Here is a 21,558-nt window from a genome sequence, read left to right on the forward strand (position 1 = left end):
ACTCTAAACGCGTGTGTCTAAATGCAAGGAAATCCCGGAGGACCCAGAGCAAAAATCCACACGACATCGAGGTGAACATGCACACTTCAAATATATACAGGTGTCAGATTCGGCATCTGGATCAAACCCAAGATCCTCCTGCATACCAGGCGAGGTAGTTAACATCCCTTATAGAGTGTTGGGGATATTGTTGCACTGTGACAATTGAGACCTTGTGCTTGCATGTATGTGTACATATCCACAGTTTACGTGTATACACGTCAAATGTGCTGGCTAACAGTAGCACTTCCTCTGCCGTGACCGTGTTTATGTTTGTACTTGACAGATACGAAATTACTTATTTGTATTAACAGGATACATTCGTTTCGGTAGTTTCGTATATACATAACACTCACGATGATGACAGCCCTTTTATAATTCAAGAAAGCTTCACTGAGTCTTAAAAGCTATTTTCGGGTGGCTGTCCATTCACGAGCGCTTTGGAACGTGCGTAGGCTTGCGTTTGCAATGACATATGGTGTGTGTTTGTAGCCATGATCGCACGTACGCACGTACGCACGTTTGTATGTGTGTATGTTTACACCTATGCATCTGTGTCCGTGCATTGCACCGCTTTGAGAGAATGCTGGGTCGTATTTACGAGCAAGTATTAGCAGAACTCCATTCTAAACTAAACTATGATTTTTAATTTTTACCAGGTAAGGCCCACTGAGCTATATTGCTCTTTTACAGAAGCGACCTACAGTGAGGGAAAAAAAGTATTTGATCCCCTGCTGATTTTGTACGTTTGCCCACTGACAAAGAAATGATCAGTCTATAATTTTAATGGTAGGTTTATTTGAACAGTGAGAGACAGAATAACAACAACAAAAATCCAGAAAAAAGCATGTCAAAAATGGTATAAATTGATTTGCATTTTAATTAGGGAAACAAGTATTTGACCCCCTCTCAATCAGAAGATTTCTGGCTCCCAGGTGTCTTTTATACAGGTAACGAGCTGAGATTAGGAGCACATTCTTAAATGGAATGCTCCTAATCTCAGCTTGTTACCTGTATAAAAGACATCTGTCCACAGAAGTAAGCAATCAATCAGATTCCAAACTCTCCACCATGGCCAAGACCAAAGAGCTCTCCAAGGATCTCAGGGACAATATTGTAGACCTACACAAGGCTGGAATGGGCTACAAGACCATTGCCAAGCAGCTTGGTGAGAAGGTGACAACAGTTGGTGCGATTATTCGCAAATGGAAGCAACACAAAAGAACTGTCAATCTCCCTCGGCCTGGGGCTACATGCAAGATCTCACCTCGTGGAGATGCAATGATCATGAGAACGGTGAGGAATCAGCCCAGAACTACACGAGAGGATCTTGTCAATGATCTCAAGGCAGCTGGGACCATAGTCACTAAGAAAACAATTGGTAACACACTACGCCGTGAAGGACTGAAATCCTGCAGCACCCGCAAGGTCCCCCTACTCAAGAAAGCACATATACATGCCCGTCTGAAGTTTGCCAATGAACATCTGAATGATTTAGAGGACAACTAGGTGAAACTGTTGTGGTCAGATGAGACCAATATGGAGCTCATCGGCATCAACTCAACTCGCCGTGTTTGGAGGAGGAGGATGACCCCAAGAACCCCATCCCCACCGTCAAACATGGAGGTGGAAACATTATGCTATGGGGGTGCTTTTCTGCTAAGGAGACAGGACAACTTCACCGCATCAAAGGGACGATGGACGGGGCCATGTACCGTCAAATCATGGATGAGAACCTCCTTCCCTCAGCCATGGCATTGAAAATGCGTCATGGATGGGTATTCCAGCATGACAATGACCCAAAGCACACTGCCAAGGCAACAAAGGAGTGGTTCAAGAAGAAGCACATTAAGGTCCTGGAGTGGCCTCGCCAGTCTCCAGACCTTAATCCCATAGAAAATCTGTGGATGGAGCTGAAGGTTCGAGTTGCCAAACGTCAGCCTCGAAACCTTAATGACTTGGAGAAGATCTGCAAAGAGGAGTGGGACAAAATCCCTCCTGAGATGTGTGCAAACCTGGTGTCCAACTACAAGAAACGTCTGACCTCTGTGATTGTCAACAAGGGTTTTGCCACCAAGTACTAAGTCATGTTTTGCAGAGGGATCAAAAACTTATTTCCCTCATTACAATGCCAATCAATTTATAACATTTTTGACATGCGTTTTTCTGGATTTTATTGTTGTTATTGTCTCTCACTGTTCAAATAAACCTACCATTAAAATTATAGACTGATCATTTCTTCGTCAGTGGGCAAACGTACAAAATCAGCAGGGGATCAAATACTTTTTTTCCCCCACTGTAGCCACAAATGATAGCTCAACGAAGTGGCTCACCATGTGGAAATGCACAGCAGCCAAATATACTCTAAACGCACGTGTCTAAGTGTGCAGGGAAAAGCCGGAGGACACGGAGAAAGAATCTACACGACCACGAGGAGAACACGCAAACTCCGATCATACAGGCGTCGTGGATCGAAACCACGACCTCCTATACACCAGGCGAGGTAGTTAACATCTCACCACCGCGGCGCCCGCTCGCTAAACACAACAACAACCGCCATTCGCCACTAAGTGGCGGTGACGTCCCCACGACGCTTGTGCCAGGCTATGTGCACCTTGAGGCCACGTGAAGCGTCGAACGCCCGCTGGCATGCATATATATGCATGCATTAATCTACCCGTCCCTCCTGACCGACCTGACATTGCAATTCGACGATTAATGCACCGATGTACACGACTCTGCAGCATTATATTGTTACGTCTGTAAATGAAAGGCCACGCGTTATTCGCTTCGTGCAGTCTCTGTTGTGTTTTCCTCAACGTGTTAAGATAACTCACGTGGCGTTGCGCGTGACAGCCTCAGGATTGTACGCACGTGACTATCCATACTCGTATCCAGACACGGGATATTCACTATATTATGTATGATATTAATGATTGTGACTATTTTTGTACTCCAGAGCGAGGCATTTGAGGTAAATGGAATAAATTCCAACGTCAGCTCGGTGTATCGTTTAAATTGCAGTGACAATGATATAAACGACAAATTCCCTCTCGATTGGCCATTCAATATAACGCAAATTTAAGATTGCTTTAATACGAAAAAATAGCTCAAGTCTTAAAACGAAATTAATAATTTTACGTAGTTATTTTTTTAAAGGCTACATAAGCTGCAGAACGATACACAACGTGCACACATAAACTACGTACGGACGCGCCACTTTACAAACACCTTTGCATTGTTAACATATCACCATCACACACAAAGGAATTACACATTTAATATGGCGCGTGATATCTAAACACACTACGTAATGTTTTATTATTTGGAGCCTGTTTATCCTTCGCTACTGTCTCTACGTTTTAAACAAATACTCAATCGCCCCAGGGAACAAACCAACATTAGTCCTGCAGGCCAGAGTCTGTGTCCGTGTGTGTAAAAGTGTGTGTGTGTGTACGTGCGTGTGTGTGCGTGTGTGTGCATGCATGTGTGCGTGTGTACGTGCGTGGTGTTGGCCAATAAACGCCCTAAGTGTGGCGTGTTGGCCTTCATCTGCATGTGTAGGCTATACGGGGGCTCTTTATATATATTTTGTGCGTGTGTGTGATGGGGAGCGGTAGTGTAGTGGTTCTACGAACCCGGCGGCCCGAGTTCGATTCCCGCTTTCGGCCAACACCAGTGACGATCATCCGAATCGGTCCTGGGCATCCACTAGGTCAACTCAGCCTCAAATGAGTACCTGGCGTGGTGTTGGCCCCGCACCCCATCGTGTGCTGTACCGGCCTGTATAGGTGCTCGCTAACAGCACTTGCCCCAGCAGTCTGTTCAGGCTATACAGGGGATCGTTGTCTTTGTGATGGAGACAAAGGCGGGCTGGCGTAGTGCTGGCCACCATATCCCATCGTGTGCCGTGGCGGCCGTCATAGGTGCTACTCACTAACAGCACTTGCCCCAACAGTCTGTTAAGGCTACACGGGGGGTCTTTGTCTCTGTGTGGGTGACGGCTGCGCGCTTATACGATCTGAGGCCAGAAAAAGCGAGGAACCTTCACCTCTCACCCGGCAATTTAAGACAACAAACACAATCAAACGCTTCTTTAAACCTCCGCATCTTGATAATGGCCGGAGCGGACACTGATGGTCCCCTGATGGCGAGGTTCGATGATAATGGTGATGGTGACGATGAGCGGTTATCTCTCTGAAGGCGGTGTTCAATAAAGATGTTCTCGTTGGTGAGTTTCGGGGGGTCGATAAAGCATGTACCACTTTGTGATATACGTCACTGGTAAGTAAGCAAGTCGTATGCACGCCTATTTTGAACTCTCTCCCGACATATAAGGGAAGGAGATCGATATGAAACGTGATACTTTTTAAGGGGAGATAATGACGGCGTTGATAATGATGTAGTAGTCAACAACATCAACAACAACCACCAGGTGTTATCGGGCGTCGCGGGGCTACGTAGTGGGCTGTTCCCCAACAAACTCGCACTGACCAGAGTGCTGAAGTGTGATCAAACAGCCCCCACGACCTGCGCGGCATCGTGGTTGTTTAATCAACCACTTGGTGAACAAAACAGTTTTTCACGTATATATATATGTGTACGTGCAGGTGTATAACAATTAAAACGTATCTTTAAATCGTCCATTCGGCGCGTCAATACAACTCCATCGCAACAGTGCGAACGCGACATTGCTTGTCGTGGGCTGATCTTAGGAGACGAGGGAGATAGCGACGGTGGCAATTGCATTACGGAGAGAGCAAAGCACTATAATGTCGGATTTAAATGTACCCCGTGCGTGAACTGCGCTGCCTTTTAGTGGCAGCAGAGTGCTCACAATCACACGACGCGCACCACGGCAGTGAGTCTATAGCACCACGCGCAGGCTAAAGCCCTTCCCCCTCCCCCCGTCCGTCCGTCCGTCGGAGCAGGCCCTCGTGTGGTGGGTGACACGGCCCCAATCCGAGTGACAATCGACGCCGCGAGTTTGTCGCCTGTCAGAAAAGGCAGAGGGACGAGGCGACACTTCGCGCTCAGCGCATGCGTGTCGGGGCCACCCGCTTGCCCACCCCATTCAAAAACACAACCCCGCCTGGAGATACGGGCAGGCGGGGCGGAGCAGGGATTCAGGGTTGGGGGGGGGGGTGTGGAGGAGTGGGGGTGGTATCTGTAGAACAGCATAGGCGAGCGAGCGAACAGCGCCATTCACAATCACAAAGTGAAAGCCACGCGCGCATCGCTCCTCGTTAAACGCGAGAGATCCGAAACAGCACACTTTGCAACAATAAAGGACGCCAATCGCTTGCCTATATGCGCTTTGCTCTGTAACACGCCTGCCTCTGAACCCACGGCTCTCCGCAGTGCGCCGAGCTGCACGTACTGCGGCAGCTCACGGTTGAACTTCGCGTGTTTCAGAGAGATCGCGCGCGCCCGCGCGAGTGCTGTGCGCGTGCGCGCGCGCGCGCATCCGCAGTGCGCGCGCGCGCGAGTGCTGCGCGTGCGTTTCGCTTCTTAATTAACCAAACAACCTCGCTGGCTCAACTGGCCGGCTGGCTCGCAGCGCTCCCCGCCGATCGGAGCGGTGAGGAGGGCTCGCCCGGCCGAGGAGGAGCATGTCGAAGCCGTCCTCCCCGCTCAAGCTCAAGCGTCACGCGCCCGCAACGCGGCTGTCGCCCTGCGCCGCAGCCGCCCTGCAGGACAGCTCCGTCACTGCCTCCGGTGAGCTTCCAATGTCGATTTACTCCCCCGTACACCCACGTCCCCCGCTTGTTGAGGTGCAGTCAACGCTGTGGTCTGTGTGAGTAGATTGGAACACAAGCCCCCCCCCCCCCCCCCCCGTCATAGTAATGTGGAATTGATACCAATTGCCCAGGGCCGCCAGTGGAGACGAATACCGCTCGAGAATGTGTTCAGCCAAGCCGCATTGACTTAAGTGGACATTTTGATTTAAAGCTTTCGTGACTGCAGGGATTCATATTCTTGTTTCCCTTCTATGCGACTTTACCGAAAGAACCAAGAATTAAGTGGACATGTTTTACTGAATGCGGTCCATTCGTCATCCCGAGCGTCAGTGTAATCTTTTGAAGATTCTTATCCATTGCCGCACGTAGGGGTTTTTTGTTTGTTTTAATTCGCTGCCCGTTTCTTTCGCTGTTTATAGACGATACACATCGGCGACCCATCGCTCGTCTAAGTATGGGGACGCGGTGTGACTTTGACAACGTACAGACAGACGGCAGGCCCATCGCATTTCCGAATGCGAGGTAGTTTATCATCCATCTACAACGCCTGCTTACCACGTGCGCGCATTTCATTTGCGCGCCGCATATGGGCCCAAGGTAGCATCCGGAAAGAGTGAGTCCGCTTAAGGGTGAAATCGATTAATGTTGCAGGTGTTATCGCTCATTGATGTGCTACGGAGAAGGGGCCATTGCCCGAAACGTCGCCAATCATGCTCTCTCGTTGTGAAGCAACAGCGTTAATGTCGAGCGTGTGAGGCTTGTTATCTGCTATCAGATATGCTCTCTCGAATGATCGGATGATGATGATGATGGATGGATGGGTCCTGTAGCCGCGTCGCAGTGTCGATCAGACGCGCACTTTGCTCCGCTGGAGTGGTTTACAGCCCCCGTGCTCCGGGCTAGGTTATCTCCGGCGGCGCTGTTTAAGGGGCCGCGGCTGTCGGCGGCTTTTTGCATGGAGCTTGCCGCCGGCGAGTCGTGAACTTTTGATCGTTGCCCCGCAAACACGCGGCGCGAGATCGGTGCCTTTTATGATCCGCTCGAACAAGCGACTCTCCGAGCTGCCGGGCTCCAAGCCGCCGTCGCGGCGCGGTTGCGGGGTGCGGAGAGAGCCAGCGAGACGAATGATTGCTCACCTTGTGCTGTGCACACACAACACACACACACATAGACAAAGATCCCTCCCCCCGTATAGCCTTAACAGACTGTTGGGGAAAGTGCTTTTGAGCGAGTATCACCTATGAAGGCCGGCACGGCACACGAGGGGGTGGGTGGCCAGCACAACGCCGGACCGCCTTTGTCTCCCTAGTGGCGATGTTTACACACCGCACCACGTACTAATTTGAGGCTGAGTCGACCTCGGAGAGCCACAGGACGGGTTCAGATAATCGTCTCCGATGTTGGCCGTGAGCGCGATAACCGCTACACTACCGCTCCCCACACACACACCCACACACACACACGCATGCACGCACGGGCACGCACACAAACACACGCACGCAGGCGCACGCACACATACACGCACACACACACGCACACACACGCACACACACACACGCACACACACGCACACACGCACACACACACACGCACACACACGCACACAAACACGCACACAAACACACGCACGCACACACACACACGCACACACACGCACACACACGCACACGAACGCACGCGAACGCACACGCACAGACCGCCCTGTGTGTTCTGGTCGTCTGATCGTGTCGACGTTGTGTCAATTGTAGACGACTCACGCGACACCGGCAAACTGCCGTGGCTACCGAGACGCAGCCGATGCCGCGTGCACTTTAGCACGCTGCGGGTAATATGTCTCTAAGTAGCATAAACTTTATCTGGTTATCTTATCATTATGAATCGAATCGTAAATACTTCGGCGGGCTTCAAACGTCGGTGGTTGCCAGCCCCCCGCTGAGGAAGCGACCTCCGATGCGAGTTGATTTTGCGCCCTCCCTTTGATATCGCGTGGGTCGCATTTTGCCGTGACGCTCCGCGCCTCGGGGTCTCACCCGTACTTGACATTGAGGCGCCGTGGGCACAGCGATGCGACTCGGGCCGCTGCTGCGTTGAACGCACAGCAGCCTGGCGTTTGTCATCAAGACTTACCCAGCAGGACGAATGTTTAGTGGGGTAACTGCCAGCGCGCACCGAACACAAATTCAACGCATTCATCGGAAGAGAAAAAAAATGGCCTTAGAATCAAAATAATTATTATGTATATATATGGGGAAGCGTTATTGGCAGTGTGATTATTTACGAACGTGTTGAGTCGATTCTGTGTTGTCAAATTGTGCTTGTGCACGACTGCCCAACGCAGAAAATACAAATCCGCAAGAGTTGGTTGCGACAGGGGCGGTATTCGTTCGATTCCCCGTCGTGTCCGTGGACACGACTTTAATTCAACCGCCGAGCTGTGATTTTGTGATTTTGCTCATGGAAAAAAGCTGCCGCAGGGCAATGTAGGCACGCCGAGATCCCCTTGAAGACATGTGCTAAGCCGTGGCTATGCCACTACGGCGCCGAGCGCTGTATATTGTATCGTGATGAGCAGCATTGTCGCGGGCACCTCACGCCGACACTCGTGCAGAGCAGGGGACGTGACTTTACCGAAAGAAACAAAGAGTTTAAATACACGGTGGAAGCAGAAACTTCTCAGCACGGCACACTGTAGAATTGTTTCGCTCAAGACAAAAGTTGGACGAGAGAAGGCAGCGGGAGATTGAGCGTTGCATGCGTTGGCGTGCTTAGGAGAGCCAATGGCTTCGTGAGATATCTTTGGCGCGTGCTATATATATACACACGTGGTGTCTTCTGCGTAGGTACGTTCTACACCGGTAGACTTATCGATATAATTTCTATCCAGACTTTCTACGTACACGTGTCGCTAACACGCACGCAACGATTTCAATCGACACATTTGCAAGTCATACACAAGAAGACACATTAGCTGATTATAGTTATATACATATTTGTTAATTAGCCACATTGAGATACTGTAGATACCTCTTTGGTTATTTCGGTAAAGTAACGTAGAAAGAAAATAAATTAAATAATACAATACGATGTTTCGATTGCAACACCAGCAACCGTCATCAGGTAGAACTACATTTGAGAAAGAGACAAAACAAGTTCTACTTGAAGACGGTTGTTTGTGTTGCAATCGAAACGTCGTATTCTATTATTACATTTATTTTCTTTCTACGTGACTCTACTGAAAGAACCAAAGAGTAACTCCTGCAGTCAATTAAGCTTCAAATCACTGTAGATACCGTATGTTTGCTATGCTATGGGCTATGGAGACAGGCCATTATCACAAAACGTCGCCGATTATATACGTATATACTGCATTTTTTCTCTCTTTAAGGCAGTGTTGTAGGCGAGTGTGTTGGACGTCGTGCTCATTGCGCGCGTGCACCACTCTCAACGACGTTTGAGTGCGAGCTGCCGCTCTTCTTAATAAGCGAGCCGCTGCAACGAATTAAAGAACGACAATCGCTTGCTGAGCTAAGCCCCGGGTCCATCGCCGCGCACACCTGAAGGTTTCTCAGTCATTATTCATAACGTGTTGATGTTGCGCGCGCGCGCCTTGTTGAGTGTGATGCAGAAGCAGTCTACGCACCAATGAGAGATAACTCATGATAGGCACTGTCAACAACGTTCGTTCATCGCGAATTTAATCATGTTTTGAATGGGTATTACTCACCTACAGACAGGCTACATCTCTGTGTATACACTCTGTTTGCATATTGGATAGTTTTTTTATGACACATTAATTAACAAGGGTTGTTTTGAGTGTGGGATATGTAATACGATATTGGAGCATTGAAATAGGTAAAATTATAATATTTGTCAAGTAAATTAATTATATTCATATAGGAAATGACAGTTAAGGTATTTAAAATATTTTGTATTAATTGATAATTCGATGCATAATGCAGAGTATTTTAGGCAACCCAGCATTACAAAACTAATGGATTAATGTAAACGGAATATTCTATACACAACACGCAATGCGCTCACATGATTTATCAGAATCAGAATATTTATTTAGACGTATATATACAGATACACCGACCGCTGAAACAAACATCTTTTAGAAAGAAAAAAAAAATCCCTACAGAAAGTAGACACACACACACGCACACAACCTCTTGGCAAAATTTTTGTTATTTTAAAACATACCCCCAAAATATAAACATCCCTCCCTTAACTTCAAAGACCCTGGGGACGAGTGCCACTTGCGAGCACCCGACGGCACGAGCGTGTGTGCGGGTGCTGACCACACACCGGTGGGGAGCGGTGGCGTAGTGGTTAGCACACTGCGCAACGAACACCGGGGAGCCACGTTCCATTCTCGCTCGTGACCAACATCAGTGACGAATATCTGACACCGGTCCCGGAGCCTCCCGCTATGTCGACTCAGCCTTAAACGAGTACGCGATGTGATGTGTAAACATCAGCATTGGGGGAGACAAAGACGGACGGTCGTAGTGGTGGCCAACCATGCACCCTCGTGTGCCGTGCCTTCATCGGTGCTGCATGGCTAACACCACTTGCTCCAACAGTCTGTTAAATGTTACACGGGGAATATTTGACTTAGCCTTTGTGGTCTGCGCCACACACACACACACGCGCTACGAATGACGGATATCTATTTTAGAACACGACCCGGCCTGGTGACCGCAACGGGTGCAGCAGGCCAAGTCCCTGCGATATTCAGAACTTAGGCCCCTGCGCGCAAGGCGGTGGGCACGACGCTCGCTCGCTCGCCCGCACGATTGCGTGGCGCCGCCGCTAATCAACATCGACACCGCGTCCCTCGGGAGCGGCTTAGGCACCCGCAGCGACGTAACGTGCACCTCTCAACCGCAAAGCCCATTTAAGCGACTCAAAGCGCTGTCATCGTGTGGGTACACAACGATTATTACGCGCGACCTCAACATCTGCACGGCGAGCGCACGGTGATTGCCCTACCTGCCTGTGACGATTTAAACTTGCACGGTACCACACCGAGGTGGATCGTGATAGCGCTCCCGTGTAGCGACACGCGCAGTGAGTAATCCGATCAGTTGCAGGCACGCGTCCATGCACTGCCGCATGATAGCCGCACCACGCCGTGTGAAGCTTGTGGGTCGTTTGGCCAAGGCCGTAATTATAATATATTTTGGGGGACACACATCCCCCCCAATATTCAAATATGCTCAAAATGTCTCCCCCAATATATCGCTATAAAATAGATTTCTGTCTATATGATTGTGGTCATGATTGTTCTTTATGAATCCCTAATCTCTGCCATTTCATACAATGAAACAAGAAAAGGTAAAACAAGAAAAAAAACAGAGCAATGTAATACGATACACTATTAGACATCATTGTTAAATATAAATAAAAAGTCCATCCCATGTGTTAGTGAATTTTTTCATATTTTAGGCAGGAAATAAGTTTTCCAATTTAGATTTTTTCTGGGGGGAACCCCCCAGACCCCCTGCAAGATTTGCTCCCCCCCAATGTTGACTCCATGGCTACGGCCTTGCGTTTGACCATACTTCACCACGGCTGAGTAGTTGCAGCTTGGTGGACGGGGTGTGAGCGGGAGGACCGAGGTTCGGTTCAGCTATCCTTAATCACTGACGTTACCCGTGGCCTGGAAACGAACTCGGGTTACCAGGTTCAAAGCGTAATGCGCTAACCACTGCACTACCGCTCGTGGCTGTTTAAATTGCGATTCATCTCCCACCCCCGTGTTCTATGCGCGCGCAGACCTGCTGGGTATTTTTTGTTTTTATATAAATATGGCTGTAATCCAAATCGACGTTGATTTTAAGAATAAGCCCATTGTCGGGAGCGCTTGTTTCAAAACATTTCTCCAGCAAGACAAATGGACCCGCGCGCGGCAAGGGAAACCCTTCGCCTATTTTTAACGCCTCCGCTCATTATATAACACGCACCACCACGATCGGGGGGGGGGGTGGAGATGGAGTTGGGGGGAACACGTTATTTATCCGAGCGAGAGAGATAAACTATTGACGCCGTACACAATTAAAACACGTGGCTCGCGCGCGCCGCTGCGAGCATTGTGCCCAGCAAATCATTGCGAGAGCAGAGCCGCGCATTGATATTCATCAGGGCGCATACACCACAAGTCGCCACAGGTCCTAACTACCTTCTTTTTTTTGGAGAACATAACACAACGTCACGGCGCGGGTATGTTTGGGTTGGAGTTAACGCAAACATCGCGAGACGAAATGAGCAAAGACCCCGAGCGGCGGTCGGCAAATGCGTCATTAATTACACTCGATGGGGGCAACCCCAACGAGCTCGATTGCTCTTTGGGCAAAAACATGAATACAGAATATCACACACAACCGCAAGCGACGTCGTTCCGTTTCCCAAGGTGGCGTAATTGATTCCGCTTTTGCAGCAGGACGGCTTGGGGCTCTTGCAAAGCGTCGTTTGGTCGATTTGAGAGTGAAGATTTTTGTTCAATCTTGACTCAAAGCTTTCGTGACTGCAGGAATTCATATTCTTTGGGTCTTTCGATAAAACCACGTAGATATACATAAAACATAGTAAAAATAATAACAATATCACGACGTTCCGATCGCAACACAAGCAATCGTCATCAGGTGACGTTTCAATCGCAACACAAGCGATCGTCATCAGGTGACGATCGCTTGTGTTGCGATCGAAACGTCGTGATATTGTTATTATTGTTATTATTTTTTTTTTATATCTACGTGGCTTTACCGAAAGACCCAAAGGATATGAATACGATTTTTGTTGTTGAAAGAGTTTCACTTCAATGTATCATTCCTGTCGTTTGCGTTGGGAAAATAAAATAAAGGGATATTTTGAACACTTATTTGCGAACTCCATAACCGATGGAAGTGCAAATTAATCTCGCTCCAAAAAAATCCCTCTCCTCCGTTGCTTCGTGTTAATGCATATAATTGTGTTACGAATGTAAGGTTTATTGTTTTACACGCTTTCACGCAAATTTGTACTAGGAAAATAAAATTCCCGGCTGACAGCTGGATAAATGTCCCAGGAAACACTTTAACCTTATACTATTTCCTGCTGATAGATTTTTTTTGAAAATATTTTTTTTTTCGCTACGTTACTTTAAAATGCGCTCAGACCTCAAGGCCGCGTATAAGTTTGCACGGGCGCGTCGATCAAAATCGGCCACAACGCCACAACTAAGCCGTGTCCGACGAGGCGAGTGTAGCCGTGGGGTACCGAGGGAGCCCCCCCCCTCCACTTCCTACCACCCCCCCCCCCCCGGGAGGGAGCGCCACCTCCTCCTGTACCTCGCCACCCCACCACCTAACATCGCTTGGCCTTGTTTGTTGCTCTTACGGATGAGAGGGCAGCGATGGATCGCCGCGCGAAAACTTCCTGGGATCCGGGATAGAGGGAGCGCTCGGTCTCCCCCTCTCCCACCGGCTGGTGCCTCGGCTCGCCTTGTGTGTGAAGTGTGAAATTTTCCAGATGGCGTCCGCGATGCCGCTTATTTTATATTTATTCTCGTCTTTGTGTTTTTTTTTTTTACTTTAGGAAGTCGGTCCCACGACGGGAAAGAGTCAGCTCTAATGTAAACCGAGTGGCTAATTAACGTCTTACATTAGCGCTAATACGCTGATGGACCTGCAGGTGGTAACCCCATAGCGTGCGCCACAAGGATTTGTCTTTAACACCTTGAAGTCGCTCAACTCGACGCATTTTCCTCTTTGCGTGTGTTCCTCGATTGCCTTTGATTCGCCAACCCACGTCATTGCCCCTTTTTTTGCGGTCATTCCGGTTCCGAAGAGACTGCGATTGTCACAATTGCGAGTGTGCAATGTAATCAAATGCGCATGCATGTTGAACTTCTTTCGCACCGTACGTAGCCAACTGCGCTAATCGGAGGTGCGGGTAGGTCGCTTGTGTAGGTTACTTGCAGTCCAACACGGAGTACAGCGTGATGTGTGCAAGTGTTGTGCATCTGTCCCCGTGTGTGTGTGTAGTAAGTGCGCTGCGCTACGAACCTGGCGACCCGAGTTCGATTCCCGCTCACGGCCAACACCAGTAACGATTATCTGAACCGGCCCTGGGCCTCCCCTAGGTCGGCTCAGTCTCAAATGAGTACCTGGTGTGATGTGCGAGCATCGCCACTAGGGAGACAAAGGCGGCCGGGCGTGGTGTTGGCCACCCACCCCTTCGTGTGCCGTGCCGGCCTTCATAGGTGCTCGCTAACAGCACTTTCCCCAACAGTCTGTTAAGGCTAGACGGGGGATCTTTATCTTTGTGTCAGAGGGCTTACACGTACGTTAGTGTGTGTGCTAGATGCTCACTAACAGCGCTTGGCCCAACACAGCCTCATGTCTGCTTTTGGGGTCATCTTTGTACGTGTGGGGGCTTAATCGGCAGCACGGGTGGTGCATCTGACAATCATCTCAGTCTGTGCACCCATGACACCTGGGGTCCATTCCGTGACCTCCTGCCACCCAGCCTTCGACAATCCGCGCAGCTTCAAAGTGCACCACGCGACAATCGCCATTCGCCACTAAGTGGGCACCATCACGGCGCTTGTGCCCAGGCTACGGGCACCTTGAGGACACCATCGAGCTTGGCACACGCACCGCGAGGACTTTGGGGAACGTCACTGACCGTGGCTCTGTGGCGGATGGTGGCTGCTGCTGCTGCTCTTGTTGTGTGAGATGGAGTGCGTGGGTGTGAAGGGAGGGAGGGGAGGGATGGAGGAGGGATTGGGGAGGGGCACCGCCGAAGTTGTCAGTGCTTGGCGATATGAACTCCCGTTTATCTGGGTTCAATTCCCTGCACATGGGGCAGAGCATCGCTGGCGGCAAGCAGTATCATAAATACCTGCCCAGGGCCTCCCCTCTGTCCACTCTGCCGGTAATACAGGTGGTGCATGACTCGCTGTGTGTACATCAGCCAGGACGAGACAAAGAGTGTGTAATTGCCAACATAATTTAATCTTGGTGTTTGCGAGTGCTGTACATGTATTCATTTTGTTTACCGAGAAAACAAAACAACGTTCGTCTATTATCGTCAGTTTGCTCTGTGTGTATGTTGCACGTTATTAAAAAAAAATGATAAACTACATTACCGCATTCATTGTATTATGAATTAATGACCATTGCTCTAAGCGAGAGGAAATAACTTAGTATGATATATCGGGATATATATGGAGAGAGTTCCGCTCTTTAAAACTATCCCGTAGCGTACGTCATGAGTATTTAACATAATTTATGTTCGCAGGTGTTTACGATAGTCGCCGTGTGTTCGGATACGGCGTTTGGAGTTAGTTATATCTTGTGATCCCGGCGTTCTGAGTCAGAGTCCTCTCGCCATTGGGCATTAAACGAGAGTAAACTGGCGGTACGGTAACTTGGATCGCGTGTGCTCGATTTTGGTCACACTAACCTCACCATGTGCCCGCCGTATCGCCCTTAAACAGGTGCTCGCTAACATCACTTGCTCATACGGTTAGTGTCGTTTAAACGGGGGGAGAGTTGAATATGTATGCAATGATGTGTACGTACCACTTGACCTACCTTGTATAGCATTAGTTGTGCATTTACTGACAGTCGCGTAGCTTCATTAACCTGTCAATCCGGCCGAGTGGCGCTGTTAACGTTACGCTCGACTTCACAGTTGCGATCCTGCGAGTTCGAATCCCATTCGGCGGGTCGTCTCAGCTCATCAGCCGTGCAGGAGGGGTCGATAAAATAACGGACCCACTTGTGAGAGCTCCAACAGCGGTTGACCTCCACGCCGTAGGAATGCGACAATTCCTCCACTGGCCCAGAGCCACGACTCGCGTAGGAGCTGCCTTGAGCAATGGGGGTCTGGGTGCGGGGGGTGGGGGTGCAGGGTCGGGGGGGGGGGGGTGCGCGTCCGTGCCATCGTTGACTTGAACTAACGAGACCACCATCACACGTGCGTTCGTGCGTAGATCCGGGGTTCAGGGGCAGCTACAGCCAGCTGCCAACTCCGCCGCCCACGCCGCTCGGACCGTGCCCCGCCATGGGCAGCAAAGCGCTGCCGGCGCCCATCCCCATCCACCCGTCGCTGCAGATCACCAACTACTCCTTCATGCAGGCGGTGAACGCCTTCCCGTGCGCGCTCGACCAGCTGCAGGGCTTCTATGGCAGCTTCAGCGCCCTGCAGGCCATGCAGGTGAACCAGTGGACGCTGGGCTACCAGCAGCTCGCCGCTCTCCGTGGGGGCGACCTCCCGCCGTCGCCCGGCGGGTTCCTCGACGTGTGTCGCCTCCCGCTGCCGGGGATGCCGCTGTCGCCCCAGGCGTTCCACGGATGCAAGGCGCTCGGCGTGAAGAAGGAGCGGCCCCGGTTCGACTTCGCGAACCTGGCCCTCGCCGCCACGCAGGAAGACCCGTTCCCGAGCAAAGGAGTGCCGCGCGCCTCCGATCAGAGCCGCGGCGGGGGCGACCACGGGTACGCGCCCGCGGCCGCGGTGGGGGACGGCAGAGCCAGGCCGAGTCGGGGCCGCCTGCCCGTGAAGACGAGGAAGGAGTTTATCTGTAAATTCTGCGGCCGCCACTTCACCAAGTCGTACAATCTCCTTATACACGAGAGGACGCACACGGACGAGAGGCCGTACACGTGCGACATTTGCCACAAGGCGTTCAGGAGGCAGGACCATCTCAGGGATCACAGGTGCGCCAACACCACCACTGATTTGCAATTGCTGTTGTTGTTGTTGTTAGCGCTCGGTCGCCTTCAATTTAAACGACGTAGACGCGAAACGTCGTAGGCGATTGTTAGACGTCTGTGGCTTGCGCTCATCTGTACTGAAGCGGCAATGCATTGGCAAGTGCACGCGACGACTTTGTGAATCGACTGTGTCGGGTGGAGGAGGGTATACGACACACGTTTTATTTACGCAATCTGACCCAACATATTATCAATAATGAAACAGTAACGGTTGCAAGAACGGTTCTCCGTTCAAGAGTTGATTGATCTCTGATTCTTCCGGGGTCGATAAATCAGGTACCCCGCTTTGTGCGACGGATGTCAAACAGTGGCCGTCTCGGGAGTAAACTGACCTTTTGTCACAGCAATGGGGATATCTCAGCACTGGCTTAGGACCGTGCAATTGAGATGAGTTGCTGCCCGGTTCCTCGTTTGAGCAGGGAGACACGTTCCGTTTTGGCCAATGTGTACAGAGATGAATGACTTCGTGTAGTGCATTCCTCGAATGTACATTATAAACCTCGTTAAAGCTTTGAGATAGCCGTATTGTAACGGCCGTGCGCGTGTACACTTGTGTTGATGCAATCCTAGTCACACCATACATTCTTCATTATTTGCAACGGTTGTTTTTGCATGCTTAAATCGCATCAATGTGCTTTGTATACACTTTAACGCACGGACACATATATAAGATATACTATTGATATGAATTACGGCAATTGCTCCAGCAAGCACATTATAAATATCCCTCCTTGTTGTTTCAACTGACAGGTACATACATTCTAAAGAAAAGCCTTTCAAGTGCCAAGAATGTGGCAAGGGGTTTTGCCAGTCTCGGACTCTGGCAGTCCATAAAACGTTGCACATGCAGGTAAAAGACTAAAGGAAGACGCTGTCATATGATTTCCCAGTAAGTTGTTGCAAAAAAAAACAAAAATGTGTTTATTATGCCTTGCGAATCATTTATCTGCACGAACACATATTTAATTCATTCCCAAACGCTGCACACTTTGCCTAACGATCGCTATGCAACTCCATGCGTGAACACAACGAGATTTCCACTGATCCAGTTGCATTTAATGGCCAAGTAATTGCAAATCCGTATAATGTAACTTTTATTCGTATATATGTTTTACACCTTTTTTTTATTAGAGGGTGAACCACAATAGACAGGGGCTTTGAGTTTAAATAGCAGTGGGTTGTCAAACCGAGGTCGATAAAACATATCCTAGTTTGTTGAACGTTATCAGTGTGGAAATAATTATGTCCTGTGATGAAACTGATCCTCATCGTAGGAATGTGGAATTTTACATCACATTATCCGGCCACCGTTGGAGTTCAGCACCGTATCGCATTATATTTTGAACTTTAACATTGGATATATATACAATCTTAAATGTCAGACCCCGTTGTCAATCTACTGCTCCGTTGGTAATGGGATGGGGATGTTTGACCATACTTCACCACGCTGGTCAGTGCGGGTTGATGAAGTGGAGGAGGGAAAGAGGAAGATCGGTCCAGGTTTAACTCGCCCCTGATGCCAGCTGACAGCCGTTAATTGAACCTCAATCGCCGAATTAATAGCCGCAACTATGCCAGGTACTGAGCGACTACTCGCCCATGAATAGCCTACCCAGTTTTTACATAGTGTGGGACTTTATATGATATCTGGTTAATAGAAGTTTCGCAATCATACCGCCACGTGCGGTTAATGTGTTTTTTTTTGGGGCTCATGTTAAATGTTGTTACCGATAGAACACTACTGTGGGACTTCAATTCAGCGTAGGCTTCGTTCGCGGTAAATCCATTAACATGAATATGCAGCTATGCAGTGCATGTGGAGGCTGTTATTGTACGTACAGCAGTCGTGCGTTTGATGTTTGATTTACTATTATTAACACGACAGCATAGACACGCGCGTGTCGTTGAGTTGAGTGCATTGCAATATCCTGTGTGCGTACACAGTCGCTGTTTTGGAACCGGTTTCACATCCACAAACCATTTCACCGTGGATTGCGTTACGCTCTACACGCGAATATATATATGGGTGGATCTAGTTGCCTTTATTACGCGAGCATAGGCATGCGCATAGCCATGCACCATTGTCATCCACATCAAACACACGTTAACTAATTGTTCAAGCGACTTTGAACACACGTTGTGCACACATATGCTGTTCACGTGACAAACAAAAAGGCACGATTAGCCGGACGGGAATCTTACACTGAACAAGTGGAAAGCGCAAAGCACCGAATTAAGAACGCCACGGTACTGTCGATGTCAACACATCGTAACAGTTACTGATTTGAGGCTGAGCCAACTTAGGAGAGGGCAGTGCAGCGTCACATACCACTTGCTTCTAATATTTCGCTTGGCCGGGAATAGAACACAGGTCGACAAGGATCGGAGCGGAGTGACACAGACTCGATCGAACAAAACAAAATATACCACGTTTAGAATGCTGGAGTGAGTGCAATTATTGAGCACCTATTAAGGCCTTGCAACGACACACAGACACACATATCGCGTGTGTCGCCTCGCGGACGTTAGTGCGAATTTATGTGAGCGCACGCCTTGCTAAACACTGACACCACAATTACACACGTAGACTCGCGCTCATTGAAGAGCACAGCACATCTGGACAGCAACTGACTGACGTGTTGCCCTTCTGTTTGCACGTGCGGGTGATGTGTTGCTAATGTGTGTGCGTCTGCATGCGCTTGTGTACGTGCGTGCGCGCACTGCGCGTGTTTGTACGTGCGCGTGTGTGCGCGTGCGCGCGTGCGTGTGCGCGCGTGTGTGTGCACGTGTATGTGCGTGTGTGTGCGCGTGTGTGTGTGCGCGTGTGTGCGTGTGTGTGTGTGCGTGCGTGCGTTGCGTGGGGAGCGGTAGTATAGCGATTAGCCCGCTGCGCGATGAACCTGGCTGCCCGAGTTCGATTCCCGCTCACGGCCAACACCGGTGACGATTATCTGAACCGGTCATGGGCTTCCCCTAAGTCGACTCAGCCTAAAACGAGTACCTGGTGTGGTTTGTAAATGTCACCGCTGGGGAGACAAAGGCGGCCGGGGGTGGTGTTGGTCACCCACCCCCTAGTGTGCTGTGCCGGCCTTCACAAGTACTCGCTAACAGCACTTGCCCCAATAGTCTGTTCAGGCCATGCGACTGGGGGATCTTTGTCTTTGATCATTGTGGCGGTGTGCGCGCGCGCAACCCCCCGCAGGAATCGCCACACAAGTGCCCCACGTGCGCGAGGACGTTCAACCAGCGCAGCAACCTGAAGACTCACCTACTGACACACACGGACATCAAACCCTACAACTGCGAGCACTGCGGAAAGGTGTTCCGACGCAACTGCGACCTGCGGCGGCACAGTCTCACGCACAGCCTGCGAGACGTCTTCTGAAGAAGGATGCAGGCAGCAGCCTGGCATGCCCACACCATCACTACCCCCCCCCCCCTCACCAACTAACATCTTCACAACGCAACCACGATCAGGCCAAGCCCGCATCGGCGCCCGCCATGCGACGCGGCTGTTTGTGCGCTCCCCGCTCGAAGCAAAGAGCACGGTGCGGAAGAAGTTGGAGGTACGTGCGTGCGTTCTCCCGCAGTGCCCCGTTGTCAGAGAGGGGCCTCGCCACTTTCTTTTTCGGGAAGGATGATGATGATGATGATGACGAAGAAGAATAATCCAAGACGTTACATTCGTGAACGGTGCCAGAAGGAGGAAGATCTGCGTGCATGGTAGACCTCTACAATGCAATGTGCCTTACCGCCCGCCGGTTTCCGAGTGCTTGCTTGTGGACTCCAGAGCCATTCATCAGTGCTTCATCGCAAGCCATACGCACCCTGGCGCACAGCCAGCGTGCATAAGCAGAAAAATGTGCACTCAGCCACCCAAAGCGTCTTACAGCTAAATGCTACCTTTTTATACTAATTATATATATTTTTACAAAAAAAATAGAAGCTAAACAAGCAGTTCCAAGGAATGTTTCCAAGTGCTGTGTTTATATGCAAAAGGCGCTTATGGGATAACGCCGGTGATGATGAGGACGATATGTCAAAGAAGAGCTCACAATTTTGACTTCGGGAACTGATCTCTTGTGCTTTTTTTTGAAGGCCTTACAATTATGGAAGGAGAGGCTTCATTGCATCGTTGATTGATTTTTTTCCTACTGTATATTTTTTGTTGACTAAAATCTTGTCGATCAGATGCCATCATGGAGTTATAATTTGTGAAGTGGCATTGAGTACTGTGTACCTGCGCGCCCTGTTAAGACAAATTAACTTACATTTTGTTTTACTGTGCTACATATATACATCGCCAATACACACTTTTAAAATGTTTATTTTTTTGGCAAACATCGTGAAATATTAAAGCAGATGCAAATGAATGTTAAACTGTTTAGATCGGGTAAAGTGGGTAGTCACGATCGGTCTAATGAGTGTGTTGTGTGTATCATCACAGTGCCAATGACAAATGTCCACTTGCCTTGTCAATCTTAACGTCGGATATGCCTGCATGCCACATGTCAACAATAATGACAATAACAGCAGCCGCGGATGATTGGTAACAGTGCTAACATGCAGTACAGCATTGCTAACAAACAGAAAAACGTAGTGCCTTCCTATATAATGGAAACAGTTGTATGGTTTCTCGAATGGACAAAAGCGATCACGATTCATGTTCCTGGCTGGGCCGTGGACCCAATGCGAGGTCGGTGTTGACATAAAATGTGTGTGTGTGTGAGTGTGTGGATCTTGATTGGGAATTTGAACAGTTTGCATTTAAAATAATAAAATATTTACGCATGCACGGATACATACACAGACGCAGATCACTCGTATCGATTGAACTTGCGAGTTGAGAACTTTGTGCTGTAACTGTGCAAACAGAAATGTCATATTTACACGTAAACACAAAGATTCCCCCTACAGCCTTAACAGACTGTTTATGGAAGTGCTGTTAGCGAGTATATTTGGAGGCCAGCACGGTGCACGTGGCGATGTTAATACACCGCACCAGGTACTCATTT

General features: G+C 49.5%; 1 protein-coding gene across 2 annotated transcripts; it reads left to right on the forward strand.

Moving 5' to 3' along the window:
* The first annotated feature begins 5,210 nt into the window (after positions 1–5,210).
* Positions 5,211–20,067, forward strand: OSR2 (odd-skipped related transciption factor 2). 2 transcript variants are annotated; one of them, XM_032954800.2, is made up of 4 exons: positions 5,211–5,757; positions 15,763–16,486; positions 17,294–17,393; positions 19,746–20,067. In XM_032954800.2, exons 1-4 carry the CDS (start codon positions 5,652–5,654, stop codon positions 19,926–19,928), a joined length of 1,113 nt encoding a protein of 370 aa, XP_032810691.1. In that variant the 5' UTR covers positions 5,211–5,651; the 3' UTR covers positions 19,929–20,067. The 2 variants fall into 2 exon arrangements, with proteins under 2 accessions (XP_032810691.1, XP_032810692.1); XM_032954801.2 differs by having other exon boundaries at positions 5,213–5,757; positions 17,294–17,432; positions 19,746–19,884.
* Positions 20,068–21,558: the final 1,491 nt, after the last annotated feature.

Source organism: Petromyzon marinus, chromosome 15 (assembly GCF_048934315.1).
Source record: "Petromyzon marinus isolate PM22_M1 ecotype Great Lakes invasive population chromosome 15, UKy_Petmar_22M1.pri1.0, whole genome shotgun sequence".
Classification (NCBI taxonomy): Eukaryota; Metazoa; Chordata; class Hyperoartia; order Petromyzontiformes; family Petromyzontidae; genus Petromyzon; species Petromyzon marinus.